General features: G+C 33.3%; 1 protein-coding gene across 4 annotated transcripts in view; it reads right to left on the minus strand.

Moving 5' to 3' along the window:
* Positions 1-13658, minus strand: part of LOC143239985 (Golgi-associated PDZ and coiled-coil motif-containing protein-like) — an 81839-nt gene extending 68181 nt beyond the window's left edge. Inside the window, exon 1 of one of the 4 annotated variants that reach the window (XR_013021490.1) lies at positions 13301-13658. Coding sequence is in view for 2 of the 4 variants with exons in the window: in XM_076481714.1 (XP_076337829.1) it covers positions 13301-13516 (216 nt within the window). In the remaining 2 variants the exon portion in view is untranslated. The remainder of the gene's footprint in view (positions 1-13300) is intronic. The other 3 variants (XR_013021491.1, XM_076481714.1, XM_076481715.1) reach the window with 3 other exon arrangements.
* Between the last annotated feature and the right edge of the window lie 1951 nt (positions 13659-15609).

Consider the following 15609-nt stretch of genomic DNA (forward strand, 5'->3'; position numbering starts at 1 on the left):
CTTTTAATGTCATGTTACTTTTAGTTAAATATGTATTTAGAAATACATGTAACTCATACTCTTAAAAGCATATTGTGAAAGTCCCAACTATTCTCTAAATTTGAAGATGATTCTTAAGCATAAGAATCAACAATGTACTGAGTGCATATAATACTAGTGATTGCCAGTAATGTTGCTAAATGGCTCACACTTGACATTGTGCCTCCACACAGAGAACTTGGTCTGTTGTGGCCAGTGCTTACCTGTTGTAGAATGCCCTTGTGTCCCTGCTGCCCCAAAGGCAAAGATAACAGGGAAACTTGGTAGTCTCCTCAGAGACCCTTCAGAAATGCCACCATTTTGAAGTCTCTGATAACCTCCCACTCTTACTCATCACACTTCAAGACTTCTAGCAAGGTCTTGATGCTGTTGTAATTCTCTTTGAGGTGCATAAAATGAGCTGGGGATGAGACGGATACTTATTCCCGTTATGGAGCAGCATAGCTTTGAGGCTATGGATGAGCTATCAATGAAGAAATACCACTTGTTCAGGTTACAGGCAATTCCAATTGCCTCGTACAGATCAGATACATTGTGGGAGAAGCAGAGCCCATCTTGATGAGTGAAGTCCTACAACATTCTAAAATGTTCTTGACAATTCTTGTAAATTTGAGAAAATTCCCTATCAGCTACTCAGCACTGAATCTACCTGGAATGTTCTGGAAAATGGGTAAATTTGAAAATTTCATTACCCAGGTCACAAAAGCAAAGTTTGAAGAGAAAAATGGGTCTTTTCCATTTACTTTAGGCATAAGCAATTGGGAAATAACATTTCTGCCCAGAAACAAGAAAAATTTTGTTGCATAGTTTTATCACGATTTTCTTGAATCAGCTTCCCTTGAACAACTAAGAAATAAATAACAAAAGAATTGCTCAAATTTCCAAAATCTTAGAATAGAGGTTAAGAAATCAATGAGAAAAAAATGAAGTAAAATGCATATTATTGAAATATTAGTTGATGATGGTTTGTTGTTTGAGGAAGCATTAGGGGAATACTTAGTGTTTCCTCTAGCTGAGCAAAGTTGAGTGTTAAAGTTAGAAAACCAATTACAACTCAACAAATTGAGCTTTTACAGGATGGTATTGAAGCCAAAAAGAGAGAAAGAGCAAGGCCATACTGAAGCTGAAAGAGAAAATGAATATCTCAAGGCTGAACAAGCCTTTATTGAAGCCAAGAAAGAAATTAGGCTGAAATAACTGGAAATCAGACTCAGCTCCATGTGACCAAAGCAAAATGACAACTTTGAACTAAATTGATATATTAAAGTATTACAATTTAATTAAGTTGATAAATATTTCCAACTTTTTGAGAAAATTGCCAAAACCGTGGAACGGCCCACTGAAAAATGTTCATTATTATTACAGAGTTCTAGCTGGTAAAGCACAAGAAGCTCATGCCCTCTCTAGAAGATTATATGGACTATGATAAGGTCAAGGCTATTATTCTCAAACCATAGGAGTTAGTACCAAAAGTTTTCTTTAAAATGTTTTGAGGTTATCACAAGCTAGATAATCAAACTTATATGCATTTTGCCCATGAAAAAAAGGTATATTTTCATTGTTGATGTAATTCTCTGCATACTGGCAATAGTTTTGACAAATTAAGACAATTATGTCTATTTGAGAAATTTAAATGCTATACAAGTGATGACCTCAAAACTTACTTGGAAGAAAAAAAAGTTAAAACATGACAGGAAGCAGCTGCACTTTCCAATAATTACACTTTAACACATAAAACAACTTTTAATAACAATAAATTCCTACCATTTCAATAAAAACATGTATTTAATCAGTTATGTCGAGAAAACCCACTTGTAGAGAAATATATATGTAAAAACGGCTTGTTTGGGTTGAAAAACTTAAGTAGAGGAGTAAACAACGTTTCGACCTTCTTTGGTCATCGTCAGGTTCACAAAGAAAGAGGTAACTGACCAGAAGCTGACCACATGTTTCAAAGGGGTTGTCAGGTGAACCTGATGATGACCAAAGAAGGTCAAAACGTTGTTCGCTCCTCTACGTAAGAAATTTTCTTAACCCAAATGAGCCATTTTTACATATATATTTAAAAACATGTATCTGTTTAATCCAATAAAGTTCAGGATTTTTCTACAAATCTATTTTCTCTAGTTCAAAATCCCCAAACAGTCAGAATAAAACTTTATCAAAATCATCAATGCCTGTCTGCCATTTTTGTAAAAAACCTGGCCATGTTATTCCCAAATGTTGTTGTTTGAAAAAAAAAAAAAGTGACATCTAGCACATTCATGTCCGTCCGCATATGGACATGGCTTCACCTAACATTATTGATTTGGCCACTTATAAAAAGGGTGATGTAGTTAAGGATGAATTTAAGCCTGTTCCATTTTTGACAAAACACTACTAATTTCATACTCCTAGGTATTCTGTATGATACTGAGGTGATTTCATTATTGTTGTTAGAAGGTACATTGTCTTTAGATTCTTGTTCTGCCACTTGTAAGTCTCTTATTCCTCAGAGCATTGATGGTGGCTTTGTTAAAGTTCCTCTTCATAACATTTATTAAGCATAAGATCTAGTTTTGGGACCAGTTATGGTTGGAGTAAGAAAAAGAGCATCATTATCGTACAGAAATGATTTGACTGGAGAGAAATGTCGTTGCTGAGCCAAAAATGGTTAGGGAGCCAATCACTGTTTCATCAAAGGATAATGTTGTTGGGGAGAATATAACATAAATATAAAGAAATAAAAATTAGGAAGATTTTACTTAAAATTTTTAATAACTATTTTTAATTATGAATGAGGTCAGTTAACAACTTGGCACTACTTTATGAGGATGCACACTTTGCTGCTTATAAAAGCTCATTTAGAGCATAACAGTTGCAGTAGACTCAATAAATGAGTGGCGGTTGGGAACTATACTGTTTAGATAACTGGATGGGATGCTTCATACCAGTATAATTCATCTTCTGTGATATCAATTAGAGCCTTTCTACCATATTGTGGGCTGGAATGCTAATTTCAAGAGATAAATTTCCAACTTATTTATCCCCAAATGGTACTACTTATTTTCTTATTTTTATTTCAATTAATTTTTCTTCTTTACTTTGGAAAGCAGTCACTTTCCCACAACTGTTTGCAGACAGTAAAGAGTGATACAGATATGGGATGTTGTAGGTTTGAGAACCCACATCTTGCTCTACAAATTTCTATTTCTATAACTATTCTTTTAATTTTTATGTGAGATTGGCAAATGGAAGTTAAGACTGACAGATGGTATATCTCCACTGCAATGTGGGTCCTACATCTTCAATCACCTTCAAAACCTAGGGTACATTTTATAATCTCACATTATAGTTTGTACCCTGGAAGCTTTTCAATTAGTGCAGCATTTTTGTCTAATTTATTTTTATTGCAGCTTGTTTTTTAAGTTATAACAAACTAATATATACACAAACACACATATTTGTTAAAAACTGGCATAAGACAGTTTTTAATTCTCTATGAGTGGAAGTGTAACAGAATTACTAATGTGTATTTACTTTAATGTTGATATTTGCTTTTGTTAAATTTATTTAGAAATTCATGCAACTTGTATTGTGAAAGTCTCACTTGTTCTCTAAATTTATAAATGATTGTTGAGCATAAAAATCAATGTACAAGGCTTGTATGGAATACTAGTGATTGCTAGTACTGTTGCCAAATGAACTTTCGAGAACGTCTTCTTAAACTTTATAAATTAACATGTGGATAGTCAGTTTAAAAATATTGTTGGTTCTCTACAGTTAGTATACTATAAAGCTCAAACTATAGCTGTGATAAACACATTAATCAGGAAACTACAGATATTTGAACAGGAACATTTATGAATTTCAAATATTACACATGGTTTAACTTCAGTCAATTATCTTCAGATGTTAGTATTTCTATGAGGATATTAGATATCTTCATTGGAGAAAAGTCATATGTAAACATTATCAATATAGAATATGTTGCTCATGAAGTGTCAATAAATTATTTGGTTCCAGGCCAGATAGAAAATGCAGTACTTTTATAAATTTGTAAAACTTTTTTTATAAATCATTATTTGTATTAACAATTATGAAAACTGTATATTAAAATGTATAATTTTTGGCAAACCTCATAAATGTGAAACATTGACATTCAATTAAGTTCTAAATTCCAATTCTCAGTTAATTGAAATCTTAATAAGATACATAAATAACAATAAATTGGAGACTTGTCTGAGAGAAATTATAACATGTAACACTTTCAGTATAGTGTATGCCTTCACAAAATTTGTCTGTCTTTCAGTTAATGTCTTTCACATACAAAAAATCCTATTTTTTGTGAAGTATTTTTAATAGAAGAAAATAAAGATTTATCCAATGAATATATTGAGTATTTGTTTTGAATAGTCCATGTGCAAAGTAACTTTCATATCAAAATTAAAAATACTTTTCCTCATCTCAAAAATCTCATTTATTTTGTGTAATCCATAAAACCTAATAAATGCATATGAAGTGCTTTTTTAGTAAAACTTTATAGTTTATTTGTAATTTTCTCTATGCTATCTCAAAATGAAATTGGTCAATGTGACTGACCTCATAACCATCAAAAACAAAATCTAAACTACCTTTTCTTCTTCCTAGAATGATGTCAAATTGTAACATTTGCTTATCTAAATAGCTCTAAATACATAATAGTTTATGCCTATTCATAATTGAATTTTATTGTTTTATTGCCCTTTGAACAGTGTCTAACTACCATCCATGTCATCATAACTTGTAAATCTCTCGGGGCATTTGCAGCTCATATTAGGCTAACAGAATTAAGAGCTTAAAATTTACATACTATTAACATATGGACTATTAGCTAAAATTTTATGCTATTGTAAATACCTTATACCATGTGCAGTAAAGAATAAATATGGTGATAGGGTTAAATGACTTTGCAAAGCATTTTTAGACATGCAAAACCTCTTCTGGTCATGATGTGAAGCTAAACAGACCTATAATTAGAACATTTTTATCATGTCTTTAAAAAGAAGAGAAACACTAGCAAACTTCCAAAAATCACTTTATATTTTACCAGTTATTTTTTAATACTGAAACAGAATCTCTGTATTTGTTTGGCAGATCTGACCAATTTTAAAATCACTATAAAAATTTGAGAAATAAATACATTTATTCTAGAATGACTAGAGATTATATAAACAGATGTTTAGGCTAAATAATTTAAATGTCATAATAGTACATATTTATATAGATATTATTTTTATTATATTGACATTTTACCTATTGCTGGCTAGCATCATAGAACTTACAATGATGCAGCACAGATGCATTCATGTTACCATATCCAAGAATATAAGATAAACCTGTATAAATTGACCCATCTTTGCTGTGTTTTAGTGGATTAGTATTTTGCAAAATACAGTCACATTTCATTTATAAGAAATAATATAATAATAAATGTATGTAGATTATTACTATTTAGAAATAAGTTCTTAAATTCATGTTTCTCAAAACACAGAACAGTAAATAACTTTTGCAAACACATATATCTTTCATTTATGATGATGTTTGTACTCGATTTTCTGCTTGCTGTAGATTGCTAAGCCTTTTAAAGTTTTGTACATGGAGGACATAAAATGAAATAATTTTCAAGCTTTATATATACTTTTGAAATAACAAAAAAATAAATAAATAACTATATTGATACCACAAAATTCCACTATGATTTATCAAGATTAGTAACTAAATGGCATTTGAGTCATTTAGGAGATGAATTGAACACACTTAAAAATTGTTTTGAAAGCCACTAGAAGACATCCTGAAGACGTGATTGGTTATTTTAAGGTCACAAACGGAAGTGGAAAGAGATAAGTGGAGCCAATATATTTGGTCCAGCACACGAGTGATAACTCAGTAAATAGAAAAGACAGGAGATTATTTTATAGCTTAGTTTGTCAGTATCGATAATTTGAGTTACTAATTTGTACAAAACTATACATTTTATATTTTGACATCACAAACACCTAATTTAACCAATGTTGCATTCAACATACCATATAATATAAAAAGAAAATCAATGTTTAGGTGCATTTAATATTTAATTTTTAATTAAGAAATTAACTAATTTATGATATTAAAATTTGATAAATTTATAAACATAAGTTTATAAAATAGTCATTCAATTAAATGAGATGACATGGCTTTTGACCCATGATCATAGGAAGACTCATCTCAGTGTGATTAATAGCTTTAATCTTTCAAGTCAAGAGTCATATTGGTAACCTGTCTCTGATATTTTATAAAGTTTATAAATATTTTTTTTTATATTAGTTAGCAAAAATTTAATACAACACTCCAAAGGAGTTCTTACTACTTCTTAACTCAAACTTTCTGCAAATAGTTCTCAGAACCTTGTTTGCTTTTTCTACCATTTTCAAACATTGATTCAAGTCCTCCACAACACTAATACTTATTCCACATGTCCTTTTGCATAAAGGAAATAGTTTCCAAAGAATCATCATTATGCAGCAATTTAGTATCACAACAGATTTTTTGAAACCTTAAAACTTATAGTCCATATTAGTCTACTGTCATGTACATTTAAGGAAGCTAGTAATGAAGATGCATATGTGTAACTACTTTTTAGCTTGAAAAAAGTTACAAACTATCTTAAACAGTAAATTTTATAAAATGACTGCTCAATTTAAAGAGAAACTTATGACTTTTGCATGGGAAGGATATCATGGCTAATACTTATTTTTAGGAAGTAAAAAGTTATAATTTTCCTACACTGAAAATATATTTCCAACAAGTACTTAGTTCCATTCACAAACACAGCTATTCTTATTCAGTATTGCCCATTATTTTGAAAACATTTTTGCATGCCACGAACCTTTCACTCCTATGTACACCTTGATCCACATGGTTTAACAAATTCTTACTTCTAAATTAATATGTGACAAACTTTCACCAACAGTAGTACCACACTTTTATGTGACTCCTTTTATGCAATTCTACCTCACTATCACTTTGAGTTTAGGGAGAAATGCAAGCACCAGTTAACAAGCAAGGAGGAAGGGTTGGAAGTGTGAGTAAACATATATACTTTAGGGGTAGGGAAATTATAACTTTTGATGAGATACATTACCTCTAATTTCATATGTAGCTAGAATCCCACTTTGAACAGGTGTAGAGACTAGTGCAAGGGAGAAAGTACAAACGTCCTTTGAAAGCATCTGAAGGACACCCTAACAAAGGGACCTTCTAATAAGAGGATTATACATTGAAGACTGCACAACTTTTGTACCAGATTTGCTCTTCATCCAAATGTGGAAATGGTGTAATAGATTTAGGCAGCACATTGTGAGGAGTACATCCCAGTGGAAAGAAAATGGTTGTACAATGACCATAACCACAATATATTATAATGTTAATCTCCCTGATGAACAATATGGGCAAAATAAGGGATTAGCTCCAAGATGTAGAGGATATAGAGCATGACTAACTGTACACAACAAGTCAACTATGTTCAAAACTCAACCACCATGAACTGATATTCATGTGTGTGTCAGAAAATAAATCAAACTGTTTTCACCTCAAGTTTAGCTGAGGGAGGTAGAAATCTCACCACCAATACGTGAAGAGGGCACTTGAGAGCAGATATATATATATATATATATATATATATCTCACCCAAATGAAATAGACCAGAACCACCTCAATCATAATAACAATTTTGTCATAAAGACGTTGAAGAGTAGTGTAAGATGAGGAAGTGGAAAATGCAACACATGCACCTACTTTTGACCCATAACACTTGGATAGAGCACTCTAGATGAACTGAGTGAAGGCCCAAGGACATCCTTAACATATGTGTGAGAACTTATGTTGATTGATTCAGCTCTAAATCCAAAACTCCACCACAGGGAACTTACATCCACATAGGGGTAGGATGTGGGATCCCTACTGAAGAGGTGAATTGCATTTATGCCATCACTCTACATGTGTGAGTACATCATATCAATTGGTTTTGCTCTAAATCCAAAACTAAACTACTGGGAACTGACATCCATGCAGGATAGGATGAGGGATCTCAGACATTAGGACAATACACTCCAAAGCTATAACATCACTTTGAACAAACTCTTGCAGAGATGGAATGTCCTATTTATAAACTGAATCAAATACTTTCTAAATGTATTGACAACCAAGGTGAGGAATTAAGAAAGGAGTTAAATGTTTCACATGGAGGAGTACCCACGTAGTTTAGGTTAAGTCACAAAAGATTTGAGGATCAAGAGGCAACTTTTTGGAAAAAAGTTTGTTGGGACTGGAAAGGCAGTATGCAATGAGGAAGAAAGCACCTGGAACATGATCCATCAGGAGGTGCATGCTAAGCACATGTTCAAAAAGAGATATGTCTACCACAAAAGGGACAATAATGAGTAGACCCTTGGTGAGTGATATAAGTTACCACCACTGAATAGTCAGAATGAAGAATTACTAGTTAAATCCAGACAAGAGGAAGAAAGTGAACTAAAGCATGTGGAACTGTCAGGGTGTTAACATGGTAACACCTTTCATTCATAGATCACTGTCTTAAAGTATCCTGCTTATCAACCCACATCCTCCAAGTTTGAAATTGAGAATTAGAAAAGAGAAAAACCTAGACAAGAGGAAGGAATCAGTAAGGATGATGATGTAGGGGATATGTTTAACCAACATGCATATAGATGAAGAGGGTAGAAGAAAAATGTAAGAGGACAATTCAAAGAAACCCCAACAAGAGACAATGGGTTATGCAACAAAAGATTGCAAATGTGCCAATCCCAAATGGAGAAGTGTTCCATAGAAGCAATAACCCCCTGTGCATTAGAACCTCACTAGTAGTAAGATAGTGTACTGTACTGGTGTGGATAACAGAAATCTCCATTAAATGTCTTCAAGGAAAAGAAAAAGTGGTTTCAATGGAAGTGGATGTTTAAAAGTACACTTCAAAACTTGCCAAGATTAAGTAGGTGAAAGAAAACTTATCAAACTAGAAGATCCAACTACCTGACCTGCTTTTGTAAGAAGCAGATGAGCATGTTATGACCACTTCTCTTTGGAAGAAGCTAACCAAAGCCCAATATAAAACCTATAAAAGGGGGAGAAAAGTATACTGTGAGATGTGACTTAAAACAGACTGAGGTCTAGCAGATTTTGCAGTAGAGACTTGGGAAAACAAACCATAATTAGGTTGAGGAAAACTGACAAAAGCTAGGTCATCCTAAACAAAGTCAGTAGTTGTAAAAGGAAGGTGAACAATACCAGGAGAAGGTAGGGCACACTCCAGCCCCAGGTGTCCTCACAAGCTAAATAAATTGTAAGAAATAACATTACCAAGAATTATTGTTGGTTGGTTTGGTGTTTCATGGTGCAAAGCAACTAGGCTATCTGCACCAAATATCCAGTAAACAGTTAAAATTGAAGTAAAATTGGTAAAATTCATAAAAGGAAATTAAGGTGAAACAAAAAGTTTAATTTTTGAATTAAAAGAACAGAAATAGCATTAAATCCAATTTTTACATCTAGTCTACAGTGGTAAGAGAAAAACTACAGAAATACAAGTTGTAAAGGGCTTTTTGTAGCATAATTGTAATCATCATAACTTGCCAGGAAGACTAACAGGTAAGTTCAAGAACCACCTGTCAGTCACCTGAAGTTGGCCTTTCAACTCCTGGTTCCAAGTTATTTGATGTTATGGCCATTTTCAGAAAGTAAAGTGATGAAGGTTTTAAAACACCTGTAGCAAAATTTTAATTATAACTCACCAGGATGACTAACAGCGTTAGTCATCTGAAGTTGGTCTTTCTAGTCCTGGTTTCGAGTTATTTGACGTTATGGCCATTATCTAATTTCAAATCGAACTAGATGTACCTTGATTCATAAAAGGGAATCACATTAAAAAATGTCTAATGTATAAATTAAAAAGAAACCTTAAATAGCATTAAAAAGATTAATAGCCTTTAAAAAACGAAAAACATTTCTAAGGCAGACAGTGTCACTATCATTGATAACACTGTCTAATTTGATGGATAAACCTTGGGACAGAAAATGTTTAAAATGGTGTTGTCATTGAGAGTCATAACGATGACAAGATGGTAAAATGTGGCTTATTGTGACCTGAGTGTTACACAACAATGCATTGGTGTATCAGTCCCAGATAAAAGAAAACAACAAGTTATAAAACTGTGGCCAATGTGTAATCTAGTTAGAACAACTTCCTCTTTCTGATCCTTATGGAGCAAGATGCCCAGAATCCAATAGAGGGTTTTATTTGAAAAAGCTTGTTTTCACGTTGCTCACTCCAAGTTGACTGCCAACTGGAGCAGAGCCAAATCTTGAATACAGGGCCATAGTCCATGTATGGAATAGGTATAGCAGTGTTAGCACCAGAGCAGATACATTTAGCTGTGGTGTCGGCGAGCTCATTCCCGTAAATACCAACGTGGTCCAGTATCCAGAAAAACTGGATAGACATAGATGTTAAAGAGAAATGGGTCAGTTGGTTTTGAATATTGGTGAGAACAGGGTGTGAACTGATGTGAAGCAATTCCAGGGCGAGTAGAGAACTAAGCAAGTCAGTGTATATATAGTGCAATTTGAGTACTGCTTAGCTTCTACGTGATCCAGGGCAAGAGAGATGGCATACAGTTCAGCAGTGTATACGGAAACTGTAGAGGGGATTCTGCATGCAACCACTGAACCACAAACCATGGCAGAACCCACAGTCACCTAAGTTTCAACCGTCCATATAGTGGCAATACAAATAGATGTTTAGGTTATACCCATGTTAAATACAAGGCTATAAAGGTGATAATGTCATTGGTTAGGCTACATTGGAAGTACTATCTTAAGTATGGGTTTCTTACCTCAGAAAGGATTCTAATTTATTGGAAAAGATTTAAAGAAACACTATGATACCTGGGATGTAAAAGCTGACACATAAGAATTAGTTAAGATGTCTGAAACTTAATAAAGAAGAGTTAGAGCAGATCTGATTGAGGCATTTAACTTTAATACTGTTAAGAAAATTAACATTACTTTTTCTACTTAATGCTGTGAATGGATAGATTACGTGGACATAAAAATAAATTTTGCCAGTAGCAGGAACTATCTTAAGTTAATCCTTTTGCAATAGTTCATGCATAGGTCAAAGGCCATGTCATTTCATTTGTTGACTTGCATTCAATTTTCATTGAACTATTATTTCATGTAAATATGTTTGTAAGTCTGAAATCAAATTGTAGAATATAATTCAAACATTCATATTATATAAAAGTTAATTCTTAATTTAAAAAATAAATATTAAAAGAACACGCATAAATGCATATTTTAATGAGTTATGTGGTATGTTGAATGCAGAACTTTAAAATTAGATGTTTGTGATATCAAAATACAAAGTCTATAATTTCACACAAATTAGGAATTCAAATTACCAATATTAATAAGTTAGAATATAAAATAAATAACCTCATATTTTATTTTGCTGATATGTGGCTTATGTACTGAATCAAACACAGTGGTCCTATTCACATATTTCTATTTTTAGAAAGTCTCTTATATACTCTTACTATAACATATAACAAGTAAATAATCAATTGACAGCTTAGAATGTCCCCTAGTAGTTTTCAGAGCCATTTTAATCTGTAAAAAGTCTACCATGTTCTTTCAATCCAATATTTCAAGGAGGTAGGTAGTGCCTTAGTTACGAAGCTTAATAAATTAGTGGAATTATATAACTAGTTACTTATTATTATTTTTATTAATCAACTGCATTAAAAAAAAACTTCAAACATTTTTTTGTTTGATATTCTCCATGTGCAAAATTGTAAAAGACTTAGCAACCTATGTTCAGCAGCAGCCAAGTTCATAGGTTATAGCTAGAAGAGATAATTGTTTGCTTTACTTCTTGATTTATCATTCTATATTTTAAGAAGAATATTTTCATAACTTTTTACTAAATAGTAATAATCTAATACATATATAGTGTATAATAATTGAAATGTTACTGTATGATACAAAATATTAGTCCACTAATGCACAGTCAAGAGTAGGTCAGTTTTATATTGAATACAGTAACATCAGTGCAAGTGCACTGTATCAATGTAAGTTATGTAATGTTAGTTAGGTATGACTAGAAAACCAATATAATAGAAATTAATAAATATTATATGACATTACGAGACAGAAGCTACTTAGCCTAAACACTTGTATCTTTGTGTTATAATACATAGTCATTATAGCATGCACAAAATAATATAATTTATATTTATTTCTTAATTTCTTTTATGACAGGTTGGTCAGTTGACAGAACCCATAGAGTATAGAAAATAACATAAAGTTGAAAACAAACATTGGAAATGTATTTAGGAGGTTTTACAAATTATGCAAATAATATTTGAGATTTGTGGGACAAAAAATAGTTTTTAATCATAACATGAAATCATTTCACACTTGGAATAATAACCAAACAGACTTGATATTTTCAAACAAATCTTTAGTCAAAATATTTCATTAAAAAATCTGCCCTTTTCTGTACAAAATCTTATAATCTTTACTAAAATTCTCTCAAATTTTGTGTAGGTACACATACTGTATCAAAAGTTACAGGGTAAATACTTAACATGCTCAAATGTGTATATGCACTCTTGTATATTATAAAGAGCCCATTGTGTAGGTACACATACTGTATCAAAAGTTACAGGGTAAATAATGTGCTCAAATGTGTATATGCACTCTTGTATATTATAAAGAGCCCATTGTGAAAGGATTAAAACAACTTTTATTTGAAAACAAAAGTCAGGTCGAACAAATACTGTCATAATTGAATTATTTCAACCTTCACTGCCTCGAGATGCTTTAAATGTTTAATGTCAATAGCTTAATAAACCAACAATACATATTCATAATTGCAATAACAAAAGTCAGTTTAATTGAGTAAATCTAATTTCTACATTATACTCATTTAAATTAAAACTGAATTGGTAAATTAGTCTTATTAGTAACACACTTTTACTCAAACAATTACAATTTACTCTTACAGATACTGATTAGTCTTCTCTAAAGATTGTCAATAATAGCATAAACATTTATTTTTTATACGTTTAATGCCTAAGCCATTATTCTCTTTCTTAATTAAGATGACGGTAAAACAAAATTTATAACAAATCGCATCATCTAAGAGTAAGATTAGGAAAACTACAAGATAATTAACACAACTTACCTCTAATTTACCATTATTTTCAAACACAGTTACTGCTTTATGACACAACTGAGCAAATGCAGCACTAAGTGCTGTCATTTTCTGTCTTCCTTCGTACATGATTTCGCACTGATCTTCGTCAATTGTTCCAAGAACCAAATCGAGGTCAACAAAAGCCTTGTCAAACTCCTTTTCCAGTAAATTTAACCACTTTAATCCCGTTGTGGCAGCCGCCATATTCAATGCCCATTTAATTAAAACATAACTAGATGGCGTTAATAAACAATATTTTCAAAGAGTTATATTTTTTTTTAAAAGGGCGCACTTGCTCCATGTCCCTGCCACGAGAAGGAAATTTCCTGATATCATTAAGACGGGGAAGTATCAAACAGTCCGAGTACACTGCTTGATGACACTCATCTCTTAAAAAAATTAAGTGCCAGAAAGCTGTAAGCAGAATGTTTGAAGGAAAAGTTCTATTTTGTGAGATCAAAATCCAAGACATAATTTGCAAAATACATTCAGCATGAGAAGCATGCTGACACTAGGTAGGTCTGGGGCATATACCCCTTACAAAATTTGTAAAAAACAGGTGGTAGATAGGTATTTCATGTTTATTGACACAAAGCTACTAGGCTATTTGTGTCAAACAAGAGGCAGTATTTTATAATAGTATATGGGAATGAAAGTAAAAATACGTAAAATATGTAAAATTAAGACCTGCCAGGAAGACTGAAGCATTAAGTTCAAACTTGCTGTCAGTCACCTGAAGCTGGCCTTTCCAGTCCTGGGTTCAAATCAAAATAAAATTAAAATGTGTAAAATAAATCATGCTAAAACCGTGTATAGTCCAATAAAAACCTTGAATTAAAGTGGTAAGTTAAAAAACTGTGACCAATGCTTAGTCTAGCTAAAACAAGTTCCTTCCTTCGATCTTTACAGAAACAAGATGGCCAAAGAGCTAAAGAAGGCTTGATTTGAAAAAAAACTTATTATTTCGTTGCTCACTCCAGGTCGACTGTTAACTGGTGTATAGTCGGGTTTTGATCACTGAACCATAGTCCAGTGTTTTGGAATTTCGCACAAAGCAACTCGAGGGCTATATGTGCTAGCCGTCCCTAATTTAGCAGTGTAAGACTAGAGGGAAGGCAGCTAGTCATCACCACCCACCGCCAACTCTTGGGCTACTCTTTTATCAACGAATAGTGGGATTGACCGTCACATTATAACGCCCCCACGGCTGGGAGGGCGAGCATGTTTTGGCGCGACTCGGGCGCGAACCCGCGACCCTCAGATTACGAAGCGCACGCCTTAACGCGCTAGGCCATGCCAGGCCCTGTACGGAACAGGGACGGTGGTGATAGAGCCATAGCAGATGGACTTTGCCGCTCTGTCAGCTAGCTCATTTCCACGAATATCAATATAACCTGGTATCCAAAAATCTGGAGAGAGATGGGCCAGTTTGTTTTGGATATTGATAAGAATAGAATGGTAACTAACATGGAATGATGTCAGGGTCAATAGACAGCTGAGTAAATCAGTATAAATCGTACAATTTGTATATTGCATAGTTTGAATATGATTCAGGCCAAGAGAAATGACATACAATTCGGCAGTGAACACAGAAACTGTAGAGGGGATTCTGCGTGCTACAACCGAACTGTAACAAACCATCGCAGAACCTACAGAGTCACCTGATTTTGAATTATCCGTATACATGGGAATGGATGGATTGTTTGAAAGAAGTTTAGCAAATAAAGAGCGATGTTTCCAATCGGGAGTACCGGCTTTCCTCAGATACCTCAAAATAGGTCACAGTTGGGGATAGTAATTAGCCATGGTGGAAGAGGCTGAACTGTTAATACTGCTACGCTATTCAAAGATATATCCAATTTTTCTGATTGTGCCCAACTACTAAGATGAAAAGGTACAATGACAGATTTTCTATTATAGACAAGTGTGGCCCATTGAGGATGGAAAACACAACCCCAAGTAGGATGGAGTGGTAAAGAGCAAAGTTAGGAAGCATATATAATAAACAGCTGCAAACGGCGAATATACAGAAGAGGTTCATGGGACTCCACATCAAACTTTGGACTGGAGAAGTACGAAAAGGTCCAGTGCAAAGCCGAATCCCCTGATGGTGGATAGGATCCAGAATTTTCGGTGCTGAGATTCTGGTAGAACCATAAACCACATACCCATAGTCAAGTTTTGATCTGATAAGGGAACGATAAATTTTAAGCATGGAGTATGGATCCGCTTTCCAAGAGGCAGAAGAGAGGACACGGGAGATGTTCAGTGCTCTTATACATTTAACACGAAGTTGC

Source organism: Tachypleus tridentatus, chromosome 13 (assembly GCF_004210375.1).
Source record: "Tachypleus tridentatus isolate NWPU-2018 chromosome 13, ASM421037v1, whole genome shotgun sequence".
Classification (NCBI taxonomy): Eukaryota; Metazoa; Arthropoda; class Merostomata; order Xiphosura; family Limulidae; genus Tachypleus; species Tachypleus tridentatus.